This window comes from Drosophila gunungcola (genome assembly GCF_025200985.1).
Source record: "Drosophila gunungcola strain Sukarami chromosome 2R unlocalized genomic scaffold, Dgunungcola_SK_2 000006F, whole genome shotgun sequence".
NCBI lineage: Eukaryota > Metazoa > Arthropoda > Insecta > Diptera > Drosophilidae > Drosophila > Drosophila gunungcola.
Window position 1 is genome coordinate 2,859,203 of NW_026453168.1, and position 21,979 is coordinate 2,881,181.

General features: G+C 36.7%; 2 protein-coding genes across 2 annotated transcripts; one reads left to right on the top strand and one right to left on the bottom strand.

Moving 5' to 3' along the window:
- Positions 1–15,432: 15,432 nt before the first annotated feature.
- Positions 15,433–17,913, bottom strand: LOC128254919 (probable cytochrome P450 9h1). Its single transcript, XM_052984286.1, is given in 3 exon segments — positions 15,433–16,383; positions 16,385–16,480; positions 17,152–17,913. Coding segments are annotated over 3 exon segments (1,566 nt in total). The 5' UTR covers positions 17,881–17,913; the 3' UTR covers positions 15,433–15,642.
- Positions 17,914–18,809: 896 nt separating this feature from the next.
- LOC128254787 (odorant receptor 49b) lies at positions 18,810–20,680 on the top strand. The gene is given in 5 exon segments (XM_052984087.1): positions 18,810–19,242; positions 19,613–19,773; positions 19,775–19,996; positions 20,053–20,262; positions 20,579–20,680. Coding segments are annotated over 5 exon segments (1,128 nt in total).
- The last annotated feature ends 1,299 nt before the right edge of the window (positions 20,681–21,979 follow it).

Here is a 21,979-nt window from a genome sequence, read left to right on the forward strand (position 1 = left end):
TAATATAATACACAATTATGGAAACTGATTATCCTTAATATAATTTTTGGGCTCGTAAAGTAACATTACACACAAAAATGTGCAAAGAGCCGTTCCAATAGCTGAAAATATATTTTATTGCAGGACTTTTACCTTCATGTCGCCCAACAATTAATACTTCATACAGTAAGTTTATTAATATCTTATATCTTTATAACTTTTTAGATCACTTACTTATTTACCAAACAAACAAAAAACTAATCCACATCCTTCTGAAAATATCAACAAATAAGTTAGATATAGGCCAAAGAGCAGATGTGAACTTGTAAATGAGAGGCTTTTGTGTGAGCAGCTAATTAAAATTAATTAATGCGTATGCTTTCGGCTGAAGTCATGGCTGATTGCCACGAAGAAATTGCATTTGTTCCAGCTAAACTTGGCTCGAACAACAATCAACACAATTAACCTTTTGCGCTATGCCCTTTCATCTGCTGCGTCCGAAAAAATCGTAGCAATAATTTATTAAAGCCTTGGACCAGAAGTCGCCCCCGACCCTCGTTAGGAATCAAGTTGGTAAACAACTCATCTGGCCGGGGGCTTAATTTTAAAAACTCAACTTTATTGGACGGGCCAGTGACCGAGTTGACACCTTTATATATTTATTTCGCTAGACTTGCGACGACGTGACAATTTTAGCAAATGGGCACCCAAGTAATCCGCCGTCCTGATGAAGGTTCATGTTCAATGCCAGGCAAGCAATTATTATTAACTATGCCCCAGGGTGCAATACCCTCGGGTCAACTGTCCACTGCTCAATCCTCATCCAGCCGGCAGTGTTGTTAAGCTAGATATTTCTGGATATATTTTTAAATTAAAGATTGAGAGAATATTTTATTTTGGCACCACCCAAGGGTTCATAAAAGATTTTTTAAGATTGAAGTTGATAACTTATCTAGCTTTGAATTTAGAATAGGTTTTATAAATTTTTGAGAAAAAAAATACAATAAAATATCGAATTGTTTTCTTAAAAAGTGTTTACGACTTTCTAGCGACAGTTATTTTTAATCAAAAATATCGATGTTCAAACATCTTTCTCTAAAGTTGTAGCACAGACAAATTTTTTCAGAGAAAAATATATAATAAAATATAAAACGTAGCATTTAATAAATGAAATTTACTTTGATAGATATTTACATACCTTGTTTTTCTATAACCTTTGTTCTGACTTTAACTATTCCAAGCCATACTCTGGTTATTATGTGGAGCATCAAAATATAATGTTAATATTTATCAAAGCATTTATAATAAATACAATGATGGTTATACATACAAGTATAATCTTAATCTCGAACTTGTCTAACTAATTATAAATAAACTGTGTCTTATTTTGTTTTTTCTTTTAATTAGTTAAACCGTAGCTACTTCCTCTGGCAGTATCCTATAGTGGGCAACTCTAATCCCGTCCAGCTCCCAGCGACTCTGGCATTGACATTTTGAGCAAATATTGGAGATGGGGCAGAAGTACGTGCCTGGAATTAGACGTCGCTGTAGGCGCAACTAGTGGACGGGATTTGCAATAAGGCCGGTCCGAGGGATCGAAATGAGGCTTGCAGCTAACACTCTAATTATGCAACTCGAAGCGGCAAGATGGCTACAAATTTGCCGTGTTTGACACACCCGGCTCAGCTCGCATTACGCATACGCCACGTAAGCCGGAAACGAGAACCGGCTGGCAAACAGGTAAATGAAAAACGCTAAAATCTAACCAGATTGCCATAGTAATTGGCCATAATGGTTCATTATTGCCGGCCAACCACGAGTGGAGAAGAGGGAGAAAAAATAGGAGGAGAAAAAAATAAAATAAAATCAATGGATATAGAAATGGGAAAAGCAATGAAAATGGAAATTCGCTGCAAGCCTCGAAACATGGTTGCCTAGGTGATGATTAGGCCAGCTGCAGTTAAAACGAAAATACCTTCAACATTTCCCAGGCCATTCGAAGCCGTTGGAGCATGAAACTTGCCTGAAACTCATTCAAAAATATTGGACGAAGGGCTCCAGCCAGTGGGATGGCATTAAAGTGCCTTTAAGGTCGCCAGCCGGTGAATATTTGCATAAATAATTCAGTCAGCATAAGCAGGAAGAGGAAGTCCTGGCCAAAGTCCTGGGCGGCCTTTTCAACGTTACTACAACAATTTTTCCATCTCTTCACAATCCTGATTGTGCCCGGATTCGAACTCCTTTTGCTGCAGTTTCCGCCGGCTGGAAAATTGCGGATGAGGAAACATGGGAGCGAAATGTTGCAGAAACTATGCAAATCGGAAGCTAAACGAGGGCCGTGTGTCCCCCTTCTATTTGTTTTATCTGCTGATTAATGTTATTTATTATTATGGAATGCAAGGACCTGTTCCTGTTCCCGTTCCCGTTCCCGTTCCCATTCCCGTTTCTCTTTGCCATCTCCTTTCCGGCTCCATTCTAATTACATTTTCATGTTTAAGCTCTGACTGTCTGTCCCGGGGTCCGTTGGAAATGCTTGCAAAATGTTTTTATTAAATTTTCCACTTGCTCTGCCATTGACGAAGAGCCATCAGCACGAAAGTATACACCCACTTATACACCCAATGCCGCACACCCGCACACCCGCAATACATAAATTAAACGATATATCATGCTGACATCTTAAATATTGTTAAAAACTGTCACGTTTACGGTTTTCTTTGCTTACTCATTCAGTTGCCGCCATCACTGGCTTCACCTTGGCTCCATTGGCTCCTTTGGCCCACAAGATCTGCTCGTTTTGGCCAGAGGATTTCGGTCCTGACAGTTAATGGACCATAAGAAATTCAATTAGAGACGTTATGCCGCAGCCACTGGCAAAAGCCGTTTTTGTTGCTGCCGCTTTGTACGAGCCCTATTCTTCTTGTGGCATTATTTTTATTAATGATACTCTATGCCGCACCGTATTTGTCTGGCCGCATTACAAAGCCAAGCCGAAAAGAGGCCGAACGGACGTCTGTGTGCTCCTCCATCATTCAGATCAACAATGCTCGACTATCTGAATGGAAATTTCGTTTCAAAAATAGACAGCTGCGCTGCAAAGTATGCTACGCTATGAATGTGGAACAAATAAATGCAGAGATACGAGATTCTATGCTAGCAAAACTAATTAACTCAGCAACACCTAGCCGCGGTGTTATCTATGACTGAAAGAAAAATGTCATACTATTTCAAAACGCTGGGTTAATAAATCTTTGCAGCTATCCTTTTAAAAATTATTTAAATTAAGTAGTCATTATACACAATTTGTTTCTATTAGATCTTGATTTTAATATTTTAAATAGGGAAACTTATTTTCTTATTCTGTGAAAATGTATTTTATTTTACTCAAGGAAAAGAATTTTTTGCAGATTTCATACCATTTTAGTTTGGTATTATGTCTAATTTTAGATTGTAAAATCATTGTTCGTATTTTTAAAATATAATTTAACAATTTTTTTAAATGTTCTAAAGGTAAGTACTGTATTAAAAGCAAAGTGGAATAAAAACAATTAAAATCAAATAAAAAATGAAACTAAAAAATAACATACAAATTTTTAAAAAAGAAATTAAATTTTTAGTCTCTTTGGTATAGAAATGAAACTAAAAAGAATAGTGGTTATATTTTTTTTTTATTTTTTACTTTTAAAACAAAACTTGCAGTTTTTTTTTTTTGGGTATAGGATTTTTTATTTATTTGTTTGTATGTACGTATGTGAAGCATTTGACACTTTCCCCGCAACTGGTCGAGAAATCAAAGCCAGCTGGCAATTGGCGAAACGTCAAGCGCTTTAATTAAGCTAAGCAGCGATAAGCTAAACGGCAAACAAAACTCTCAATCCACCGAAACACCCTGAACACTCTAGGCGAACACCCTGAACACCTGAACATCCCGGAACAGCTGAAAAGGCTGACTCACCTGGCGGCTTGTTTGCTTATTTGCTTTCGTGATTGTGCGATGGCGTTGGCGGTTTCTTCGGTGCCTTCATTAGCACTCCGTCAGCTCCTTTCCCTTTCAGCGCACCTTTCGCCATTGCGTGGGCGCTCATTTGCATAGCTGCCACTTCGGGATATGGGATGTAATCCCATCCGCCTGCCAGCGCACACGTTAATCAAGTGCTATCGACTTCAATCTGGGCGTTTGTCTTTCAGCTTTATGCGGTCATAAGTTCGGGCCAAGGAGACCGCAATGATACCGGCGGGCAGAAGATACGCAAGTGGCCTTTATTCGGGTCAAATAGAGACCGTAATCTCTGCACTCCGCCCCCCGCCCCCATATTATCGCTGCCTATTTACGGCCCGCAATTATATGGCCAATTCAAATGCTGGGCAAACATCAGCACACAACAAATCGATCAATCGGTGCCACTTTGCCCGCTCTCCTATATTCGCAGCTTCGATTTGATAGCTGCAAATTGGTTTTTCTACTTGATGCAATTGCAATGCCGTCGGTAAAAAAAAAAAAAATAAAATTGTGGCAGAAAATGGGAAAAAAAGGGTGAAAGAAGACAAACCAAGAGACGAGCAAGAAAGCAGAAGAAGCCAACGCAGCGACAATGAATGCAATTTATAATGCAGTCGAGTTCTTAGTATAAATACATAGCAATACAATACTTTGATTCGACCTTTGCATACCTTTTGATTAGATTTTTAAATGCTTCTAATTAATGGATTTTAGTCCAATTTCTATACCACATAAATATATTGTTAAATAAATTGTCAAAAAACATTTATAAAAATTGTCCCAAGTTTGGAGAAATTACTTTACTTTTTCATTTTTGTTTTAAAATCTTTTAACGATTACGTTATTTGTCTAATTGATGTTTAATTACAAGGAATTTCCGTGTTTCTGTATAAGTAATCTAATAAAACATTTTTCTTGGCTTAAACGTTAATATTGAAATTCCTTTTTCATATTTGTCCTTACTAGATCCTGCAAATTCGTATTAAATTTAAATATACCCTTCCCTATTTTAAGCTTTCTATGGCCTTGTAGCTAAAAAAAATATATGTGAATATTCAATTTTGTCATTCATTTGATTGATTGATGACTTTAGTTAAGCCCCTTGTAAGTCAAGAGCACATTTTGCCACCTAGCCACAATCACAATATACCCACCCAAAATGACGAAGGGGAGTTTCTGAATGCTGCGCAGTGGAAGCACTTCACACTTCACGGCATTGGCATTTCAATTATGGCCAAAAGCAAAGTAAACTACTTAGCGGAAAGTGGCAAACGAGTAGGAACTCACTGACATTACTTATTTAAGCTAGTGGGATGGAGGAATTTTCATCAATATTTATAGATTTATTGTTACTCCACCAATGACTTCCAATTATTGGGAAGGAAAGCCCGTCAAACTATCCCCACAGCATTACGCCATTGTTATGGTCCGACCAACGTCGTTAGATTTGTTCAGTCAACTGTGCCGAATGTCGAATACTTCAATTAAACAAAATATTCGATTCGATAAGCAGGCCAGGACCAGAGTACACATAATGTGGCTGTCGTGGCCGGAACGGAAAAGGAGCGACTGTAAAAAAGAAACCAATATTTTTGGCTGCCTCGGAGTTTTCGCTTCCCTGGAAATTGCGGTGGGGAAACCATTTCGACACCGTTCACTGAACACAAAGCAACTTTCTCCCTAAATAATTTCCCTGTTTAAATTTTGAACACAATTAATAAACATCAACAAATGCCAGAACTAAAATATTCCTCTTGCATTCCACATAATGCAGTCAGTTTGTTGCCTCCTCCGAAAACTTGCAACCCAAATATACATTGCAATATCCCACTTTTCCGAGCCAGTCCTCCCACATCCATTACATGCTTCCACTTAGTACATTTTCGCCAACTATTTCAATTTGCATAGGAAAACATTTAGCAGGCCAAAAGCCTTTGTAAGCTCCTTCAACTTAATTGTGTTTATTTACACTAATGAAAGTTTAATTTTTAACCCGTTTCCATTTGAAAGCGGTAAGCAAGTTAGTTAAGACGGCCATTATTGTTTTCTGATTGACCAAAGGTACTCAGGCTTTGTTCTTTTTTTCATGCAACTATTCACATTGTAAACGAACATTTTCTGACCACAAAATCACACGAAAGTGCAAAAAGTTAACTTCCCTTCCGAGTAATTGCGCATAACTCTCGTTTATGGGACTATGAGCAAAAAGTTTTGAGAGCTGACAAAAAAAAAAAAAGAAACAACAAAGCTCCATTTATATATTGTTGAAAGTGCCACAGTTAGTTTTTTGTTTTATACCCTCATAAAAAGGGATTGAGTGTGTAAACATTGGGAAAAGTAGTTCAGTCAGCGGTCTGTACAAATCGTACTCAAAAGTACTTTTTATATTTATCAGTTATTGTAAAGTACTCAACTAAGACTCTAAATAAAAGACAAAAATTTATTTTAAATGGCCTAAAACAACTGGAATTTTTTAAAGGACTTTAATTTTGTTTAAAGATGTTGAGCTTTTTTAACAACAACAACTTATGTTTTGGCACAAAAAAAAATAAATATGCAAGCCAAGGGAAAACCGAATATTTAAATATTTTTGAAATGTTTATATTGGAAAATTAATTGATACATTGTTGCTGTGTTTTTGAATCATTGTGAAAGTTCTTCTCAATAAATAAAATTTGCTGTCTTATACAGTAACTCACCCAAAAACTAATAAATACACTAGAAATCCGAAATCTAGATGCAAAATTCAGTGAAGTCAAATAACAAACCCGTAATTTGAAAGGTAATATTCAATATTTCTAAATTTTCCTTAGCTTGAATATTGATGACATTCGCCTGTGGGGCGAGCAGAGAACTTGCAACAGCCAGGAGGTATTGAAAAACATGAAAATACTGCACTGCCAATGGGCAGAAAGATAAAACGAGAGGGCCAAACGGGGATCAAGTTAAAGGGAAAGTGGACTACAATTGCTAAAACTTTTAATGGCTGCCATTTAAGCCAATTAAAGCAGAAGACCGGCTCAAAGCAGTGTGGCATTTATAATATGCCTTTGTGCCCGGGAGAGAAGATGTCGAAGGACTGGCATGGCTTAACCAAAATTGAAACCAACAAAGCAGACAGCCACAGAGCAAGAATCAATTGAAATCAACATATGGCAAGTGGGCGAGGGCAAAAATCATTGCCAGTGCAATTGCGATGCAGCCGCATGCAGACTCTTGTGGTAATTTCGCAATTACCAATGCCCCCAATGGTCGGTTGTTGCTGCTGCAACAACGCAACTGCAACTGCAACAGAAAATGCCATAGAAACTGCAGCATCAGACCGACCAGCTATCCCTATGCAACTGGGGCATGCGGGCTTAATGCGCACTTGAATATTTCATTTTGCGACGGTAGAGACTGGTCAACCGACCAGCCATTCAGCTAGTAGCCAGTAGCCAGCAGCCAACAGCCAACAGCCAGTAGTCCCGGCCATAACAATGACGGCCAAGCAATGGCAACAAATAAGCCCAAAAATAAACAGGAACCCAGCTAAACAAATAACAGTAAATAACAGCCGCCACATGGCAGTCTCTCTTGGCCAAGAGTGTATATGTGTGGCTGACAAAAGCTCATAAAATTACGTTTATGCGAACAAAAATGGCTAAAATACAAAAAGCATCGATTAAAATTAAGCTAATTAAGCTTAAACGAATTTAATTCAATAAAAAACTAACGTTTGTTAAATCTTTACAACAAAATCTTTCCAAAAGCAGATCAAAAGCTTATATTTTAATATTATTAATTTATTATTTTACTAAAAATTTCAATTGAGGCGCATTTGTTACTATTCTTTGGATCTTAAATATATATAAAGGCACTGTTTTGATAAATATCAACAATATTTTGAATAAGCTTTATTAAACTTTATATTCCCAAGACCGTTTTCTTGTTCTTAAGTAAGCCAAAAGTAGGTTACTATTCCTTGGATCGTAAATATATATGAAGGAACTGTTTTGATAAATATCAAAAATATTTTTAATAAGCTTTATTAAACTTTATATTCCCAAGACCGTTTTCTTGTTCTTAAGTAAGCCAAAAGTAGGTTCTAAACTGAAAAAGAAGACCTCAGTTTGGAACCTACTTTTAGCCTTGTAGTTAAATTACTTAACCTAACTATAAGAAAATGTAGCAATGTAAAGGATAGATTCTGAAAAAACCGTTAAATGGTAAGAAGCTCGTTTTCAGACAAATGGCAACTGCACCACTACTTTATCACTTATACGCACTGTTTTCCCCTATCGGTAAGCGAAGAATACCCCCTTTCAGCAGTACTTTAATTCAGAACTCCCCCACCTTTTTTGTTTTATCTCTCAGATAAATCTCAACTTCCCGCGCCGTATAAACAAACGCTTAGTAAACGCCAGCCAAATGGTGCACTAATCGCCAGTGCATTGGACGTAGTTCTCGTCCTGGTAACATTGTTGGTTGGCTGGCTGGCAAAAAACTTTGCATGCAAAAGGGTTATTCCCATTTAGGTGAGTGTGTGTGTGTGTGTGTGTGAGCTTGGCTTTCGGCCTGGCCAGATACTGTGCCGAAATGGGTCAATGGAACTTTATAAAGAGAGCTGCAGACACCAATCTCCATAGCCATAGCCATCGCCATCGCCAGTTGTACGTAATCGTTGCAGCAAATAAATTTCAAAGGCTGTCACATAAATTCGAATGTTTTTTTTTTTTTTTTTGGGAGCGCTTGTAGCTAAAATTAAATTTGACTGCACATTGTTAATAGGTCTGCAATGTGGCCATAAATGCCCCATAAATTAGTCTGGTTGGCCGGACCGCTACAAGCGCGATAAGGCTAATGAAATATTGGTTAGAAGAACAGGGCTTAAAGAGAAGTAACCTATATCCTTTATACTTTTTTTTTTTTTTTGTTTCAGGACGCAGCTGAAAAGTATGCAACGCCTAGGCCAGTTAATTACGGGTCTGCCACATAAACTCGGGCGAAAGCACAAAGAAATCACTTACTGTCATAATCAAATTGGCCAACTTGGGGCAAAGTTTGGCATAACTTGAATGCGCTTATTAAATTTATTTGCCCTCAAAAAGACAAACTTTGACGTGGGCCACGTAGCCTCAAGTGTTTCTAGACTCTTTGGGCCAAAAGTTGTGTTGGCAAATTTAAGGTTATCCACCTGCAAAAATCAATAGGCCAAATGACAGAAGCCCCGGCAACATGAGGCAAATAAGCCCCAGGCCTTTAAATAACAGTTTTCCCCAGTTGACTTTTCCAGGTTCGTGCATACATGGGGGGAGTCTGAAAACGGCAGGAAATAGGGGAAAACGGGGAAAACGGGGGAAGAGTGAGTCTAGGCATGGCAAAAGTTTTCCAACTCTATCATTATTTGTGCAATTTCAGCTTAGTGGGGATGGGATGTTTGCAGAGACGTCGTCTGGCTTGATTTGCCTGGTATTTCTGTTTTAATTATGCCAACTAAACATCCTCAAATGTACTAAACAGACATACAGAGAAGCCTCGAGGGAGGGAAAATTCCCAAGCTGGCTCGTGAAATGTTTATTAATACCAAGTGAGCGGTTCTGCTTTGAAACACGCCGTAGGTAAATGTAATATTTATACTGTCAAATACATTTAAAATTTAAAATTATGTGGTTTGCCTCCGAAAATAATGTTTATTTTGTTACCCACTGTATTTATTATCGACTGACAAGCATCGTTGCCACTCTGTCAGCGCTGAATTTGTAATATTTGTAATAAACTGATTTAATTATTTCACAAGCATGTGTCTACACCAGTTGTACACAATTAGACATAATTAGACACAATTGACTGCATGTATTAAATTAGGTTGATTGAAATTCAAAATTTACAATGACAGAAAATGCAGGAGAAAATGTAAAGGAGCTGTATTTTATCATTCTGATTATTGAAAATGATGCTAATAATATGCTTTATTAACACAAATAACTTTGTTTAATTAATACAAAACAAATACTATCGTTGAAACTAATTTTTGCAAAATATGCGGTTCTAATAAAATATTATAAGCTTATTAAAATTCAAAATATTTATGAGAGTTTATTAAGCAGAAATTTTAAAACGTATTTATAAGCAAAAGAATGTAATACATTGCAAATGTTATGATTTAAAAATTAAAACTTTTAAATTTGAAGGTTTTGTATCTAAAATGAAATCACCTTTTTACTTATCCCTTTGCTTCACCCCAAATTCAATTAACTTGCTAATGCTGAATTATTACTCCGGCCAAATGCAATCAAACAGGACACCTTTATTCGGACAAACCAAAACAATTTAAATTAATTGTGTGCATATTTGAATATACGGTCAAATGGTAAAATGCCAAAATAGGTAATAATAAAATTGATTCTTTTTGTGGTTTGTTTTTTGTTTTTTTTGCATGACACCAGGGAGACAAAATCCAATAATAGTAGGAATTAATTATAAATCTACGTTTTTTCATTCGAGTACATTGGTTAGCTGGCATAAGCCAGTGGGGTAAATAAATATGTTTTAAAGAGGACTAAATGGATTTTTAACCACGCTTAACGTAAGCCATATAATCATAACATATTTTTGCTGCTGGTTTGCTCACCGTAGATAGTAATTTCCCAGTTGCTAACACAATTGAGCAACTAAAGCCAATTAATAGCATCAATAGCCATTAATGTTTATAAAAAATGTATTCTTTATCTAATTTTACTATTTTAATAATTTAGTTGAAATCAATGCTTTCCAAGTGTTTTATATTGAATATCAAATGAATTGCATTAATAAATTAATCACTGAAGATCTGTGGACATCGCATTTGTAAATCATGCTTTTATATGTTCAACAAGTTTGCGAATTATGTATTATTTATTTTATTTTGACATTTTATTATTTACGGATTTTAGTAACATCAAATTGATGGCCTTGCATTAACAAATTTATAAGCTATAAATCTATTTATATATATTACATATATAATTAGAAGGTAATTGCCAAAGTAACCATAAAACCGAGATCAACAAGTTTCCCACAATTTTCAGTTTTCCGAATATGACACGCATTTGCGTCATATTATGAATATTACGTGTATTTTAAATAACAAAGCGCAAACACACAGGCGAACCCGAAATAATGGAACCAGCCAACGAGCGGCGCTTATGCAAATTTTCTAGTTTCGCTTGTTTTCCGAAAACTTACCCTCGAATGAGGGAAGAGTGCAGAGTGAAAGCGAGACTAATGCAAACATTTGCCGCCTTTTAGCAGCATAATTTTCACATATGTATGTAGGGGAGTACAAAAGAAAAGCGTGTGTTTATGTTTCGGATGCGTTGCAAAATGACATCCTGTCACATTTCCCGACCGCTCTTCGCATGAGTGTGTGTGCCAGCATCCGGCGCAGGCTTACACATATATATATATATATATATATATATATATATATATCTATATAAATATATATGCGTAACTCTCTGCGTGTGTGGGTGCGTGACTCTCAACTGTCAGTCCCGTCGATCCGTCCGTCGTCTTTCGTCCTTTCGCCCCGTCACTCCAACAAAGAACCTCACACGGCGGGGAAACGGCAACAGCTGCTCGACAATCGCACGTTTTATTTAAATTTCACGCACCCACACTCCGCGAAAAGAAAAATCCAGCACAGTGGGCCGCAAACCAAACTAAACTTAAGAAATCTGTTAAGTTGTCACCCCCACATCTTCACTACTAAAATATTCATTCGACTTTTGAATTTAATAACAATAAAATATAGATTTGAATCGCATTAAATCGTGATGTTTACTTAGATAGTTGTACGCTGTAAATTTAAGATTGCAAAATTTAATTTATTCGATTAGAGACTAGGTTTTATTGTATCACTTTTTATTCACTTTATATTTAAGTATATAAATACTCGTAGATATTTTAGTTAATGTTGGATAAACAATTAAAAATATTTTTAAAAACATTATTAATTTGCGGATAAAGCAACATATTTTTAAATAATTTTAGGTACTCTATCAAACCCACGTAGTTCCCACTGTGCCATTGGGGCCATCACGTTAAGGCAGGTTAAATGAACAAATTCCCCGCACTCTCCTTCCGTCCATCTCAAAATTTCTTTCATCACACACATGCTCACCGGCTGGAGTTTTATACACATTTAATGAGACAATATTGAAATTAACATTATTTTTTATGATTTTGATTTTATAAGTAGGCACTTTGGGCTGTCGTAAAAGGCTGGAATACGGAAGCACAGGATGCCGGGATGTGAGCGTGTGTGTATTTATAGCCGGTCTTTTGGAAAATAAGGGAAATAATAAAACGACAAAATGGCCCAGAGAGCTCGAACTAATCCCGAACAAGATTATATTCGGGTTCAAGTGGAAACTCTAAGAATCCAATAAAACGTAAGCTGCGAAATGAATGGTCGCTAGGGCGTATGACTAATACACCCATCAATTTGTACCATTCGGATTATAATTCCCCTAATAAAGTCATGCATCAATTTAAATCAACTCAGTTCGGGGATCAACTCCGCTGCCTTCACACATTCGACCCAACAGGACATAAATTATTTGCATAAAATTTTAATGTGGCCTGCCATGAACAGGACTCTCGGTGGCCAATTTGGCTAAGTAGTGGCAAAGGCCACAGCACGGAGCAATAATCCGACGAGAGCTGGGCATTTGTGCAAAACCGCAAACTGCCAACAATTGGCTGCATATTAACTGTGAAACGTTGCTGTAAACATATATCAAATGTAAATATATTTACATTGGGCTGCGCAAAGGCCAAATTTTGTGAATTAAATTAATTGCTTTGGCTGCAGGTTGTCAATAGTTACTATTACATGCTCCACCATCGTAAAACGAGTTCAAAGTGGCTTAAAGCATCAAATGCAATTATTACAATTAGGCCGATTCATTGCTAATTAAATTTCTGTTCATAAAATTTGCTGTCACATAAAGTTATCATCGAACTGCATGAGCAAATAATAAATCGCCCTCAGGTTATTTATTCGGTGCAGGAAATTTTATTCTTAGTATTAAATTTGATTAAATTAATAAAATCAATTTTTTAGTCTTTAGCTAATATTATTTTTTAGAATCAACACCTCTTTATTAAGTTTCTCATTTCTTCCAATATCTACATACTCTGATAAAAGTAGTAATAAAACACTTTCATTTGTTTTTCTTTTATTTCTAAAGTAAATAACATTACTATTGGGTATAAAATAACGTTTGATAATAACCCGCTTATTTCCGTAAAATAAAGGTTATAAGTCAAAAAACCAATATATACTTGTAATACAATAAAAAATATAAAACTATTGCCCTTAAAAAGTTGTAGCAGACACATACGATTTTTATGTGCAAATTTTTGTGGAAAAACTTTATGCAACATGCGGCTTTTAAAAAAATAAATAAAATGAATAAAATCAAGTTTTTTTAGTCTTCGGCAGATATTATTTTTAGTAAACAACAGCTTTTTTTGTAATGATGAAAAATTAAGTTTATCATTTTCTTTGACATACTCCGATAAGACAAATATATTTGAGTTAAGTACCATTACGAATAGTTTTTAAACATATCCTTTAAACATATTTTTATGAGATTATTGCTGTGAAATAAATGTTATAAAATTAGGATACAGATTAGCAATATATAAATATTCAGTGGCTTTAAAAAACACACTCCTAACATATAAGCCATTTAATATTGCTTCGTAACTCTTTTACTAATTCTCTTAAATGGGTTATGGCAGACACATCTAACTGCCGCACATACGATTTCATATACGCACATTTTTGTGGAAAAACTTTCCGCAGCATGCGGCTTTTGCGGAAAATGCAATGACATTGCTGACGGGACGCGCCGCACTCACGTTCATAAATGTAATGCAATTTCGAGCTGAACTTTATTTAATTGAGTATTTCAGTGTTAAGGTTGTCCCCAGCACACAATCCCAAACTCAAACTCAAACTCAAACTCAAACTCCCGCGCGAACACAGAGATTCCAGGTACATGTCAGTTTTATGAGAATAGTTGGAGCTTTGTCGAACTTTGCGTTTAATTTCCAGCAGCGACTTGCACCCAAAGCTGGCATTTGTGGTTATCCCACACTTTATGTGAAGTGTGTGTAATTTGCTCGAGTTTATACGATATTTATCTTTATGCAGCACATCCAATTCCCCCGATTGCATCTTCCATTCGATTATTATTTCAATTGGTATTCCGTGAAAGTAAGATGCAAGCGGATTGCAAGTGCATCATTGTATAATGTGGGCCATAAATAGTCGAAGCAACTTGCGGCTTGGCCCATAAAAAATGCTCGACAATAAATAAGAAACAAAAAGCGTTGCATACACTGAGGCGCTTACAAGAGTTTATAACACCCATACACAGGGCATTATCTTCACATGTATTTGTGTGCAGCGAAGCATCGTTTTATTTATGCTCATAATGCTGCGCAATGAATAATTATGCAAATGGAGCGGCTTATGGTCAAGCCGCCTCAGTTGTTTCCATGTTGCCTGGGCCATGTAAGCCAACAAATTGCTAGATTTTGCACAGACTGCTGGACATTCGAGAATGGAAAATCTTGTCATTTTCTGCAAAGAAAATAAGGCTCAAATTCAGTTGCGTTAAGTTGCCCCAAATATATGCGGAATAGAATGGGATTTATTTGGCATAGTGGCTATTTGAAACTTATACTTATACTATATGTTCATAAATTGCCCTGCTCATTTTTATATTTCTTTCCTATTTTAAAACACTTAATGGTGCTTAAATAAAAAGGAAAAATAAAGTTAAAATAATAATTTTAAAATAACAATTAGAAAGTAACTACCCGCATTGTTAAATCTATTTTAGATGTCCCATTTATTTTTTGTTCTTTTTGCTAGAAAATTCTTAAACGTTAGTGGCAAGAAAATAATTATCACTGCGGCAAAAATGCAAAGCGCAAAGAAAAAGTTCAACTTTCTCGCGCCTGGGAAAGTTTTGTTGTTTCCCTTGAGATGGAAAGTCTTGCACCCACTTCTACCCTAGGACACTTTTTTTTTTGTTGCCCCGTCCAACTTTAAGCTTATAAAACTTAGCCAAAAGTCTGGCTGGATCAAAGCTTAATCGCTGGCCGCTTTATAAATCAAATCTGGGAATCAAAACAGAAAGTTTTGACTTGGACAACAAGTCGTAAGATTTCAAATATGTATACGAGCTGCATAATATTTATTATCTCACAGCTGTTGACTGGCGAATAAATCAATATCGTATTAACTGCTTAGGCGGGCCGAAAAACTTTTGCCTAAATACCCTCAAAGCACATAAATAACGAGAATGTCAAAAACTTTTCACCCCTCAGCTGCTCACTGTACGGAGTTTGTGTTTTTTCCGTTTTCGGCGTCAAGTGGACCGGACAACCAAGCCAGCGAGCGAGATTTTTCAGGCGTGCCTGTCAGCAGCACTTCTTGGCCATATTTTTCCGATTCCCTCTCGATTAACTTGAGACATTCGCGGTGCACACTCCTGAAATTAATTAAATAAATCCATCCATCCACCCACCCCGTTCCTTTGATTAATGAACATTTCAGTGCGCTGCATTCGAACTTTAATTGAATAACCTCAGTCGTTTAGTTGGCTGGCATATATGCCATTTCACCGACGTGGCTCGAACTTCAGCCAAAAGCCATCCTTGGGCTTTAGGCCATGTCCCCTGATGTTTTCCAGCATGTTTCGCGTTGTCTTTGCAGCCGGCATTAATCGAAAATTTAACACCAATTGATAGACAATACACTTGATCTCCATGAGTGCCATTCGTTTGCCAATGCAATTGCGAGGACCCACTCCGAAGGGCAGGAAGACACCGCTCTCAACCTTACGATCCTCGGCAAAACGCTCGGGATCGAAGGACTCCGGATCCTGAAAGTTCCCGGGATCGCGGTGCAGCGCAAAAATGGGTATCTGCAGGACATCGCCTTTGCGGGCGGCGAACAACCTTTGTCCAGTCTCATCGCACAAATCGATATCGGCACAGCACTCACGATCCGTGGACAGAGCTGGTGGCCATTTACGCAGACCCTCCAACACCACCATGTCCAGATACTTCATCTTGGTCAGTTTGTCATAGTTTAGAGGCTGACCATTAAGCTCCTGATGTATGGATAGAATCTCCTCAAACAGTCTGTCCTGCACCGCGGTGTTCAGGCAAAGCTCATGGGTGAGGAAACACAAGGACGAGGAGATTATTTCAAAGCCGGCGAAGAAAAACAGAAGGCACTGAGCCAAAAGGTCCTCGTCGGTGAACTCGGCATAATATCGAGCATCCTTCGACTGATCCTGCAGATCGGCAAGCCGCTGCTGCTTGGCCTCCATTAGCAAGTGAATCATGTCCGGCCTTAATGACTTTGTGCTCCTGCCGATACTTCATCGTTACGCTAACCAAACTGCTAAAGTAATCAATGTTGGTGGTGTCCAGGACCTGGATGCGAAGTAGCTGAAATGAAAAAAAATAATATTTAATAGATTAGAATAGGCACTTTTAAAACACATCGTGAAATGAGTTGCTTATTACAGATCAATATTAATTGCCATACTCTTAGACAACAAAATTTCTTTGTTAAGAAAAGTTCGTTAATTTAAGGAATAATATTTAATTTATAAAAAAATACCTTAAAAATTGCTCAAGGCTATATAGCCTACATGAATTTAAGTAATTATTTTAGGTCTTTTGCAGGCTCGTATTTAAAGCCTTGTTAAACCATTATACCTAAAATTTTGAAACAAGAAATTTTTGTGTTCTTTGTGAATACATGATAATTTTGCTCATTCTTTTATCTAAGATATAACATAAATTCGTATATAGACGGACACTTGGAATACATTAAAAGAAATAAAAGCTTTTAAATAGAGCTTAACATGCATTTACTCAAATTTATATTTTCGCAATAAATTTGTTATCCCATAAACTTGGTTTAAATGTTTATTTTGGAATTTTAATTTTATAAATGATATATTTTTTAAGCCTTTTTCATATATTTAAAACCAAGCTAAAAAGAAAAGTAAGAAACTTGAATTTCTTCTCATTGCTTGGATTAAGAAACCCGTTTTAATGTAACAAATTGTATATATATATTGAAATTTGTTTGACATCTGGACAATGGGTACCTTCATTAGCCTTGGGAACAGGGCGTGGAGTATAGCCTTGACCACCGACCAGGCGCTAATCTTGGACAAGGACTGACCGATCCGAAAGAACTCGTTATCTTTGCGCCTGAACGAGTTGATGCTGAGGCCGAAGGCCACTGTGGCTATCACATCGTTGGCAAATCGCGTAAAGAAATCCTTCATTTCCAGTTCGATGCCCGCCGCGTCCTTCGAATGTCCGTCCATCTGCTCCTTGATGTGCAGGACCCCCTCCACGCTGCAGGTCTGGATCAGGTCGTACATTATCCGCACTTTGCTGCCCGTAAAGGCGGGTGTCAGGATGTTACGCATCTCCCGCCAGCGACCATTCTTTAGGGAAATAAGGCTCTTCGAGAGAATCGATTCCTGGATATTATTCTGCATGCTATTGTGGTTGACAAAGTGGTCAAATTCCTTGATGCCAATAAGTTTGATGATCTCTGGGTCTCGGATGAAAAACACGGGATCTCTCAACGCGTAGATCCCATAAACCGGTGATCCAGGTGAATACTTTAAATTCATTTCGATCATATATTTAAGCACCGGAATTCGACCGAAGAAGCCTTTAATGGGTATATTGCCGATTAGAGGCCAGGGCTTTTCATGTGCCACGCCCCTTTCACTGAATACTTCATATTTAGCCACCGACCACTTATAGAACAAAACGAGCAGTATGGCAAACAATGCCACCGCTATTATCCACTGATCCATGATGTCATATATTCGCTTAATTGAACCGCAAAAGTCGAGAGCTGGAAAAAGACTGATTTAATAGAGCATGTTGCCCCCTCAAAAAGCTACTAAAAGCTTTCATCAAAGCTATTTCTAAATTATTATCAAGCGATCATTAGTACTATCTTAAATCGATAAGCATTATCTATCTGTAAATATAATTTAGCTTATATGCTAATTACACTATCGTTATTTAATGTTCCGCCAAAGTGCAGTCAAATTATCAGCAAAGCACATTAGACAAATTGCCAATCGAAAATGGCTTCCAAATTTAATGAAAAATAAATCAAAGTGGCATAAGCTGGTATAACAGACATACCATTCGCTAGCCATTCTCTGCTCATAACTCAAAAAGAAATCAATATGAGGCAAATGAAATGCAGCGAATAAATTCTACAATTCAATGGCAAAAATATTGCAAAATCATCGGCAATTTAGGCAGAAATTGCAACTAAATGAGACCAGCTGGGAGTCTATGCCATCCGTGTGCTGCAACAAGAATTTTATAAAAAAAAAATAATGCCTTTTTTTAAATACCCTCAAAGATATGTCACTTTATGGAAAAGGTTTTATTTTTTTCTTTAAAAAATATTTAATTAAATTGACTAAAAATAAACAAGATTGTTTAGCTGCTTATAATCAGCAAATGCCGATTCGATTAATGTTGTAAATCAAGTGAATACATTAAGAGGTAAAATTTAACATTAGTTGCTAAATTAAAAGATGGAAGTTTCTCAAAAACGACTGCGGTTTTCATTATTTTACATTTGCTTACCTGTCTTATAAGCTAAAATACCCCTTTAACAGTAAACCAACCAATGAGTTCCCCCTAAAAAACTCTATAAAAGGTTTAGGCACATGTATAATAGTTCAGATTTCGATTGGAAACCTTACCAAAGTCAATCGCCATGTTTGAGGACATTCAGTTGATCTACATGAACATCCGGATACTGCGATTCTGGGCATTTTTATATGACAGGAATGCAAAATGTTATGCGTGCATCGGTCTGGCCTCGTTCCACATCTTCACCCAATTGGTCTACATGATGAGCACCAATGAAGGACTCACCGGGATAATCCGAAACTCCTACATGCTCGTCCTTTGGATAAACACGGTGCTGCGTGCCTATCTTTTGCTGGCGGATCACGACAGATATGTGGCCTTAATCCAGAATCTGACCGAGGCCTATTACGATCTGTTAAATCTGAATGACACGTATATATCGCGATTGCTGGTCGAGGTGAATCGGGTGGGTCAGTTGATGGCCAGGGGTAATCTCTTCTTTGGCATGCTCACCTCCTTGGGTTTCGGCCTCTATCCCTTATCCTCCAGCGAAAGAGGTGAGTCAGTCGTTTTATAGCTCAATTCCTTCTTAATATCTGAGGGGTGTATTAAAAAAGATTTAATGGATGGAAAATTCAAGGCTTACAAACTAGCAAAATGAATTATATTATTTGATTAATTGAAAAATTGAAAAGACAAAACCTTTTTTTTTTTTTTTTAACTTAAAGAAATTTTTATTTTTGCAAATGAACCTTTTAGTTTGTCTTAAAAATTGGATTTAATCTTAATCCAGTTGCTTATAAACACAACATTTTCAAACATATTTTTTATTTATTTTGTATAACATTTTTTAAAAGAATTAAAAGAATCAATAGAAAAGAATTCAATACCCGAGCTATTTAGTAAATATGCCCTTCATTTTTCAAGTCCTGCCCTTTGGCAGCAGGATTCCGGGGCTGAACGAGTACGAGAGCCCGTACTACGAGATGTGGTACGTCTTTCAGATGCTCATTACCCCGATGGGCTGTTGTATGTACATACCGTACACCAGTCTGATTGTGGGCTTGATTATGTTCGGGATTGTGCGGATGCAAGGCATTGCAGCATCGGCTCCGTCAGGTGGCCATTAGGTATCCGGACGGAGACCGCGATTCCCGGCAACTGAGGGAGGAGATTATCGCCTGCATTCGTTACCAGCAGGGCATAATCGAGTATATGGATCACATCAATGAGCTGACCACCATGGTGTTCCTCTTCGAGCTGATGGCCTTTTCAGCCCTACTCTGTGCCCTGCTCTTTATGCTGATTATTGTTAGTACACTCGAAAGTCCATTTATGTGAGCTACATATATTTCCAATATTGCTAGGTGAGCGGCACCAGTCAACTGATAATTGTTTGCATGTACATAAACATGATTCTGGCCCAAATACTGGCCCTCTACTGGTATGCAAATGAGCTGAGGGAACAAAATCTGGCAGTGGCCACCGCAGCCTATGATATGGAGTGGTACACCTTCGATGTTCCCGTGCGCAAAAATATTATTTTCATGATGATGAGGGCCCAGCGACCAGCTTCGGTGAGTGAAGTATAAAATAACATAAATCCTTTTATAAAAACCCTTTAAAATTAAAGTTTCAAAGCATAAAAGTCCTAGAAATGTATTATTAAACCTTTTTAAGTGCCGTTTCTTTAACTTTAAAGTAAACAAAAAAACTTTAATAATATTTCTAAAAATTAATAAAAAATAATTAAACAATAACCAAATTTATATTTTCTTCTAGATTATTTTTTAAAACTGTGTATTGCACCATAATGGATATATCTTCCTATCTGATTCTTTCAAGCCACAAATACGCTTTTTAATCAACTTTTTTATCAATTGAAATTTCCAGATACTTCTGGGCAGCATTCGCCCCATTACCTTGGAGCTTTTCCAGAATCTGCTCAACACAACTTATACGTTTTTCACGGTTCTCAAGCGAGTGTATGGTTGATCGAACAAGTACCAAATTGAAATATTTTATTAAATAGCTTAAACACGACATATGCACTAGCTCGCACGGTTCGCTTTTACTATAACCTCTGAACACAATCGAGCACATTTCACAATTGAATAAATCATTATACCAAAAGAAAATAGTTTTTTTCAAATTTAGCTAGAAATATTCGCATTTTGTGTCATTTTTTTTTTTTTTTTGCGCACCATTTGCGGTTGCTGCGTATTTCACGCTGCGTTGGCCATTTTTTCACATCCTCTGCCAAAGGCAAAAAACTATATAAAACTGAAATCAAATACAAAAAAAAAAAAAAATAATAAAACGAAGAGGTGTGGCAAGTGCGCGATAAAAAAATTTGTTTGCTGAAGTTGTCAACGAACTTTTTTTGCGTCCGCTGACTTTGACTGGCAGTCGCCTAGGTGCGAAAACAGGGATTCTGCAGAATGCAGAATGCAGGATGCAGGAAGGAGGATGCAGGATGGAGGAGGCAGGATGTATACCCGGCAGGCAGGTGCCGAAAGGAGCGGGGGAAAAACACATTTCAATTTGACTGCCACTAGGCAGGTGAGCAGCGGCATGCGAATCAGGTTCATTATAATAATGGTGATGGTATTAAAGCGCAATTCTACCGGCTCAATTTTGATTCTTTGTTGCAAAGCAAATAATATGATGAGAAAACCGCAAGGAAAAAAAAAAACTATAATAATAGTTTCATTAATTCGCATTTTTATGAAGCTGTTTTGCTAAAATATGGTAATTAAAATGAAATTTATTGTTATTATTTAAAAAAAAAAAAGAGAACTTTCGGTTGGTATATGTTTCATTTATAACAACACTTCTACTCATTGTTTATTTAACTAGAAAATGCTTTTAATTGAATCTGCTTTACTAATCACGTTTTTCTAACAAATTAAATTTTATCGATAAACTGATAATTGTACTTAAAATGATTTAAAATGGTTGGTCTGTGTTAACAGACTAAATTGAAAATACAGAAAATTTCATTTATAAAAAAAAGATATTTAATTTCCATAAACATATTGAATTAAGATAATATATGAATCGAAGGCCAGCAGAGCAAGTGCTCGGTAATTTAGTTATTTAGGTTGGTATTGCGAATCACAATTTGTGATGCATAACTTTTTAATAATAATTTAGATTTAATAAGCTACGAAAATCAGCATATTTGGATAAAAATTTTAGTAATTTCAGCTGCAGGTGTATTCTTTTTGTGTACTAATAAGGACACATAATGAAGTTTTATACAAATATATTAAAATATTATCCTTATACGGT